At 41.1% G+C, this 8,420-nt stretch overlaps 1 protein-coding gene across 1 annotated transcript in view; it reads right to left on the bottom strand.

Moving 5' to 3' along the window:
* AR (androgen receptor) overlaps positions 1 to 8,420 on the bottom strand; it is a 173,875-nt gene that overhangs the window by 59,516 nt on the left and 105,939 nt on the right. Inside the window, exon 2 of the mRNA XM_008064301.1 lies at positions 7,348 to 7,499. Within this exon, the coding sequence (XP_008062492.1) occupies positions 7,348 to 7,499 (152 nt within the window). The remainder of the gene's footprint in view (positions 1 to 7,347; positions 7,500 to 8,420) is intronic.

The following is an 8,420-nucleotide window of genomic DNA, read 5'->3' as shown; positions in this document are numbered from 1 at the left end:
ATTTTTGATTTATGGTAGAGATGAGGTCTCGCCACGTTGCCCAGGCGGGTCTCGAACCCACGGGCTCGGGCAATCCACTCACCTCGGCCTCCCAAAGGCGCGTGATTATGGGCTGAGCCACCGAGCCCAGCTGCGGTTAGCATTTAAAGATACCGTGACTCTGGGGGGAGGGGACATGTAACACCACTAAGGGTACCTGATCCTAAACCAAGAGAAGTGAGTACCAGTTGGAGGCCCAAACTTCACCTGCACATAGAATTATATACCTCATCCTGACTTTACCCCACATTTTTATAATAAAGTATTTAAAAAATTTTAAAATGAAAAAAATGATACCATGATTCTGAGTACTGCAAATCTTTTAAATATTTTCATGAAACAACTTGTGACTGAATCAACTTTCCTGAAACTAAATGAGCTAGTGATCTGTAGGAATATGCTTATTTAACTTAAGGAACTAGAGGCCCATGGTTTCCAGAGTCCATATCCAGACACCACAATGAAATTAAGGTCCATCCACACAAAGGGATGTCCCAGGAGATGAAGGAGGAACAAAACTTTAAAACTCTGATAGAAAAAAACAAGACAATGTCTCCACGACTTTTTAGCTCTGTCCTAAAAAGATGATATTCTCTGTTTTCTGATATCAAAGAGGAGGATAATGAATTTCTCTTGCTTCTGACCCTACAGAAAACACTCTGTGGCATGCTCTTCGAGAAGCCTCAAAGCAAAAAGCCAAGGAACCATGAGCCTAATATTTATATCCACACATCCTGTGTCTGAGCTTGGTCATAAGGAGCAAAATTCTCATGAAAACAGGTGTTAAACTGTACTTCCTATTCTACGGTTGTGTGATGACAGTGAATCAAGAGCTACCAGGCCTGGTTTCATCAGAATCAGAACTTTCCCTCTGAGGAGTATGAGCTGGTAGAAGGGCTATGGCCCACATGTTTCTCGCCCCATCTAATGAAGAGTTGCTGATGAAGTACCAGCTGTTTTAAGTGTTTGCAGCTTTATTAGGAAGATAAACTCCCTGTGATGTTAGTGCTACTCAGCAGCTCCTTGGTGTCTCCCCACAGTACTTATGTCTTTCTTAATTTCTTTTTCTCATATCTGACTCTGTTGTTCTTCTTCATTATTGCCTTTTTTATTTGCCGAGGCATAGTGCTTTCTTTCTACTTTGGTTTAATATACTTATATAGATGAGGGGCAGCTGTGGTGTAGCAAAGTGAATGCTACCTTTGACCCCAGAAGACCTGGGTTCAGATTTCAGCTATACCACCTAATACCTGTTGATTAACTGGCAAAGCCTCAGTTTGCTGACATGGAAAGTCAAGATAAGGACCTCTCCCTCTGGCCAAGGTGATTGTGAAGTTTAAATGGAGAGTGGAATATGGTGGCCTTTTGCCTACTGAAGAGCTTTAAAGATAGCCATGTTTATGATCACTAGACTATAAGCTCCTCAAAGCAGGCTCTGTATCTCAAGCATACATGCATGAGAAGATTGCTATACTAGGCCTGTTCTTGTGAGGTGCTCTGTAGAGATAGGCACAAGTCTAGCCAGAAGATAAGATGATTTAACTGGGATGCCTCAGTAGTCCACAGACTGGAAGCAAAGGGACTGAGAATTCTAATATTTGTTTTCCTTATCAAGAGTCATTCGTTTCCCAATCTCAGTTCCGTTTTCTGCAGGTTTGCAGGTATAAAGCTCACTAGCCTCCTTGGAATGCAAAATCAGCTGCCCAGCTATGAAGGGACAGGGAAGGATCATGAACGTATGAATAACAGGTTCCAGAAATATGCACACATGGCTTTTATAACTGAGAATGTTGTGGTTGTTTTACAATGATGGTTTCTTAAGGAGTTCAGTTATTTTGAGGGGCAGTGTGTTTCTTGCCATGGGTCTAGAGGCCAAACATAATTCCTATCTCTGATGAGAAAGTGGATCTAACAATTATCCTTGCAATATAGCAAAAGGGAACCATCCAGAGTTTGGCAGACTCTCTTGAGGGACTGAAGAAGCTCCTGGCCACAGAATATGGACAGGCATTAAAAGATGATAAGGGACTGGGAAACTGATAAGGCATGGAAGAAGGAGGCAATGGACTCAAAAGATCTTGTAAGTCAAAACGGTCATGTAAATAATAGAGATATTTACATAATGGTGCAAGTACTAGGGCAATTTCTTATTAATCTTTATTTCAAAAAATACACAGGCTATAAATAAGCAGGCACAGGGTGCTATGGAGTAGCAATGGCAAATTCTTGGCATGGCTTCCAAACTGGGCACTGAAAGAGACTTGGGTGGATACCAACTGCAATGAGTTACAGAGCTAAATTGTTTATTCTGCAAGCCTGTGTTCTAGTCTTGTTATGGGGAGGACCAGAATTAAGCCAGCAAATGGGGTAATATGTGGCAGATTCACAGCTCAGTTGGCCACCTAGACCCTACTTTCTATAAGACAGAGAGTTTTTCCATAAAACTTGATACCGGATAGTCCCCAAAGTCCTTCTTCGTTGCAATCTGGAATATAAGTGGTATCCAGCAACATTCATTCATATATATTTCATAGTTATCCGCATGCTTACAATATGAAAGTCTAGAAAGTGTGTGAAATGTTTTAAATTTCTTCTCTGGGTATTGCGAAGGGAAGTGATCTACTTAGATCATCAGAAAAAGCATATTATCTTCTAGCATTTTTAGAGGTATTTAAAAAAATCTTGTTTAATACAAAATTTCAAAACCAAGAGGCCACTAGACCAGGTATTTTATGCAAGCAAGAAACGCAAACTTTGAGCAGCTGGGAAAAATTTTAAAAATTAAATAACCTAGAGTTACTAAGATACCAGGAAATGAGAAAGAGTAAAAACTATGCAGATTTGCAAGCACAAGAGTGATGATCTAAACCAAGGGTCAACAAACTACAGCTCACAGGTGAGGTTCAAGAGCTGAAAGTGATTTTTGCATTTCTAAATGGTTAAAAAAACAGAAAAAAAACATTATTTAATGGTATGTGGAAATTAAATGAAATTTAAATTTCAGTGCCCATGAAGTTTTATTGTAATATAGCCATGTCCATTAGTTCACATATTATCTATGGGTGCTTTTACACTACAAATGCAGAGAAGAGTAGTCAAGACAGAGACCATGTGACTCATGAAGGCTAAAATATTTACTACCTGGCCTTTCACAGAAAACGTTTACCAAACCCTAATCTAAAATCTGGTTGTGACATTAAAGCAAACCAGATACAGAAAGATAAAAGGAGCTTTGTGAAAAGCTTGTCTACCCAAGTCCTGTTGCTTCCTGATACCCTATCATCCAGCAGGCCCTGTTACTCAAAAAGTCAGGGAGTGAAGAGGATACTGACATGCACCAAAAACTCCCTGCAAGACTCCAAGCAAGAGGTAGCATTCAATTCCACATGAATTGAGGTGTAGGAAGAATAGATTTAAGGGACAGAAAGAGTTCAAAGAGGGTTCACTTACATTTCTTTTCTCACAAAAACTTGGAGCAAGAGAGAGAAACAAAGCCATACTTATATAAAATTTGCCAAGGAAACTAAATTGGAACCTATTGTAAACATCAGTGAGGATGGTGTAATTCTTTGAGTTCAGAATGTAAACTACAGTTTCAATTTTATGATGTGTACCAAACAGCGCTCCATGTGTACCAAACAAATGGATGTACAATCTCCAATGTTTTACTAGAAAATGTCTGAAAAATAGTAAATTCTCGAGCACATAATGCACATGATGAATTAATTAACCTCCTTCCTTTGAAACATGATGAGATAGAAATGGGGATTCAAACCCTGATTTTCCAGATGAGAAAATGGAAAAAAAAAAGGAAGTTACCCAGCCATGGTCAGTCATAAGGGAGACTCTCAGAGTCTTGGGTTTTAACCCAGCTCTCTCCGCATCTGAAGACTGATTTTAATTGATAAGGTCTGGGATTTGTCATTTTCCAGGAAGTAAAACTGAAAGTGCATATTGGCATAAATGCATGTGTGCTTGTTGAAATAATGCTGATACTGTTTGCAATTTGTAAAACTATCACAAAAAGTTTAAGCTTATTTCACAAACTGAGGTCCAAAGGAGGAAATTTTTTGATCAAAGGTTACACAACTAAAACTTCTTTGAGCCCTTATTCCTGCCTATGGGCATTGCCTTTCTTTGACTTTCTGGTCTCTTAGATAGCATCCAACATGTCTTCCTTTTCTCCTCCCCACTCATTCCACTCACTTCACAGATCAGCTGTTTCTCCTCATGCCTGTTTCTAACACATAGGCCACTTGTACGCATACCACATGTATGTGCACACACACTTTTTCACTAGGTTTCCATCAACCAGATTTTGGTGATTTTACCCCCTTGGGCTAGTACCATTATTTTTTTTTCTCTGAAAAATATGCAGACTCTTTCCTGCCTGGCCTCACTCTCACTCCAATCCTCCAGCATTACTGACAATGAGAAAACACGAGACTCTCTCCTTCCCTTCCTCCTCGATAAGAAAACCTGGGCAGCCAGATTACAGCTGACTCTGTGATGAGCTCTGCACCAATGACAGCATTAAAGTCTCATGCTTTATGAACCACCAAAGCTAGAAATAGATTTCTGTCTGACATGCCAAGCTTTTAAGTCTTGTAACTGTGCCCAGTCCAGAGATTGCTGAAAACATGAATAAAGTGATAATCAACACACTGAGTGCTCAGTTTGAGTTAACTGGCAACAACAAACAAATTAGGAAGAGAAAGATTTGTGCTCCTACTTTCTTTAAGACAGGTGTAATTCCAAGTATCAACAAGGTAGATTCAGAACTACCTTCAGAAAGGACGGTTAGGTGATAAAGATGCATTGTAAAAATGGGGAAAAAAATCAATAAATGTTCTCTTTGGGTAATAAGACAGTCCCTGTTTTCAAATAGGGACAATTACAGCCAGTAAAAGCAGGCCACCCAGCTTTACAGATGGGAGGAAAGGAAAAGAAAACACTAATAACTTTTTGTGTGTGTTTTTTTTTTGCTGTGTGTATGTGTGTGTATACGCCCACACGTGTGTGTTTTCAAAACCGCCTTCTCTTGCCCTTAAAGGGCTCAGGATTGGAATCTGAAGTCCATATTTCAAAGTAACCAAGGAGCTTAGAAGGTTCACTTTGCATGACTTTGCAAGGAATCCATTGGTGATTTTTCATATATCAAGCAGTCAAGAGCATGTTTCCCTAACTTAAGTGACTCTAGAGTTTGGAACATTTTAAAATCTTGTTGGACTTTTATATGTTCTGTAAGTTGGGTGATTCTCTCCCTACAAACCCATCTCCTCTCTTCCACATTCTCAAGCGACCCAAGATCCACGTCACTGCAAAGCTCCTCCCAGGCAGCCCGTCAGCTGCCCTTCTGCCTGCCTCCCTCCTTCAGTCCTAACTTCTGCGGAAAGCTCCCATGTGGGATGTATGATATGACAGCAAAATCTTCCCTTTCACAATGTGGTTGATAATTTCCCCTGTTTTCTGAAAATAACAATTCGGTGACCCAGATTTGTAAAACCCAGAGGCAGCATCAAGTATAATCTAATTTACCTGACTATTAAATTTGCTCGTTTGCGTGCTCATTTGAACTCCTTTCTCATCTGACATGACTGCTGTCACTGTGGTGCCTGGGCTTGCAGACACACTAGCTCTAGGTGAGTGCTCTGGTTCATCCCTTGTTCAATAGACAGGGCCAGCTGGATGGTGGGGTATGAGGAAGTAGCAGGGTCTCACTGGGGAAGTTGGGGTGATCTGAAGTTCCTGGAGCTACTCCTCACTTTTTTTCCTGACAGCTATTCCTTCCTGAGTATTCTCAAAAAAGGAAGGCACTACTCTTAGGCTCTTTCCAAACTGCCTAAACCTAGGCACTGGGACCTGGGCTTTATACTAGCCCAGCATGAACAGTAGCACAGTGGGTCACTTGAGGATATGAGTAGAACATGCAGCATGTTTTCAATAATACCAAATGCTTGCTGCCTCTCTGTTGCTTTGGGAACTGGAAGAAAACAACATGACAGCTTTCTGTTTTATAGGTATTTCTGCCACCCAGCCAAAATGATGAAACTACGCTCATCGTTATGATGGTTTATCAATGAGGAGGCCAACTAAAATACATCCACTTTCTACCATTTCTCTAGTTGACACAAAGTTTCTGGTGCTTCTGCCATCCTCTGGTGGGTATCAGCACATTCCTGGCAAATGGTGCAGCCTACATACCTGTCTTTTAAGATTGTTGTCAAGGTTTGTAGCCCTTACACAAGGGAAGGTTCTCTTTTTTGGTTCTGACTTGGTATTCAATCCTTTTAGGCCAGTAAGAGGGAAGGATAAAGGCCTTGGTAGAAGTACCTTGCCAGAATTTGAAAGTGGAAGTGGGGTGGATACTGGTGTCTAACAACTTGGTTTGGTCCCAGAGCACAGCATCTCTGTTTAGGGACTGCTCACAAATGTCCCTTTGAGAAAGAAAGTCCTCAGTACAGGGTGAGGGGTGAAGTGGCCAAATAGGAGGCTTAAGCCTAGGGTGATTAGAAAGGAAGGAGACACTAGCATATATAAGAGGTCTGGAAATGGGAGTAGAATGCAGAATGTACACTGGCTACCTCTGAGGACTGAGCAGCCGTGAGTTGCTGTAAGCTAAATAACACTAAGGAGCCAAAACTTGAGCCCAATTAACCAGATATGAGATGCTACTTAGCTTAAGGACCATTGGGCAAGCCCGGAGGGCAGGTCTCTGGAGAGGAGAATAAAAGTGTTTTTCCACTCTGGGTTCTTACCTATCTAGGAACTATTAATGCAAAGACAGGTCTCAAGGAGGCAGCAGCAGGAGGGAGCAGGTGCAGAGACTGATTGTCTGCTGAGCAGTAAGAGCATTTCCTTTCTGGGGCTGAGGCCAGGAAGGCTTTAGTAAGGAACAGTCTCATATTCATCACACAAAACAGACTGTGGTCTCAGTTGGAGCTACTCTACTTCCAAGCTCTCTAACACGGATATTTTTTCCTTTACTAGGCAGCAGAGTGGAAAGCAAGCAGGGAGAAAATTAAATCTTTTCAAATAATTAATTTTTCTTTCATTTCTAGGATCCACCAAGCCCCAGGTTCCAGCTGGGACCACCTTCACTGCCTGCATTGCCTGTACAAAGGCTGCCAAAGCCAGGGAACCAGCAATTATAAAAATTTGCTTCTTTAGGCTCATAGGTTCTTTGACAGGGCCTTGTCGACGACTCTGTCTCTGAGATCATAAAATCCTAAACCCTGAAAGATTGGTGTCTCTTTCTGGAAGGTAACGGAGAAAAGAAAATAGAAGTGAGTATGCAAGACCCTTTACCTTCAGCAGCTCTTTTGAAGAAGACCTTGCAGCTTCCACAAGTGAGAGCACCATAGTGACAGCCAGAAGCTTCATCTCCACAGATCAGACAGGTCTTCTGGGGTGGAAAGTAATAGTCGATGGGCAAAACATGGTCCCTGGCAGTCTCCAAACTGGAAAGACACACACACACAATGCAACACATGTCAGTGGGTGGTAGAAACTGGTGGACAGAAGTCTGATATCTTCAGAAGTAACCTGCATGCATAAATTATTCTTATACATTGCCCAAGCAAGTCAGTGTGTAGCTGAATTTTCTTGAGAATTCTCCTGAAGACAATGTTTGCAAAGTTTTCTGTGGATCCTGCCAAGGGATTAGGGAAATTTTCTGGGATTAACTAATCTCATAGGCTATGTCCATACATATGATAGAGGAATGAAGACAGGAAACCTGAGGTTAAGGTATCAGACTTAAGGTGGAAGTTGGGCCACATTTTCAAAGAAATTAAATGGTATGAACTCAGATCTGTGACCTTACCTCATTCAAAGGGAGACCTATGATCAAACCAGACCAAATATCAAGGCAATCTGATATGCCTTACTTTAGATATTTGAGCCTCAAATCTCATCTGTAAATTAGGGATAATATCATCCTTTGTACTGAGCTGCTGCTGTGAATAGCAATATAAATCAGATAATGAATAAAAGACCCTTAGAATGAATACACAAGCGAAGGATAACGACTAGCATTATCACAGTCTTCATTTGTTTCCCCCCTCCCCGCCCTATTCCTTCACTTTCCTTAGGAATCTTTTTAGATCACATAGACATCCTCCGGCCCCAACTGTACAACACAAAGTAGAAGCATCCCTATGCCAATAGCTTCTGTTGAGAAATGATGCACAGCGACACTGGGCATCTTTTAGGCTACCATCACAACATTTGGCCATTAAAAGACTCAGGGGTTCCTTGGGCAAGGATGGAACTTCAGAAGTCACCTTGCCTAACAAGTACCTTTTTAAAAAAATAATCAATATTATGATATTGTGGGGTACAGTTAAGTGTTAGGTATACAAATACGTTTCGTTCAGGCA

The sequence above is a fragment of the Carlito syrichta genome, unplaced genomic scaffold, assembly GCF_000164805.1.
Source record: "Carlito syrichta isolate Samal-C Ts95f unplaced genomic scaffold, Tarsius_syrichta-2.0.1 Scaffold307264, whole genome shotgun sequence".
Taxonomy (NCBI): domain Eukaryota; kingdom Metazoa; phylum Chordata; class Mammalia; order Primates; family Tarsiidae; genus Carlito; species Carlito syrichta.
Note: the sequence above shows the minus strand (reverse complement) of the source record. Positions and strands in the feature narration are given on the sequence as shown.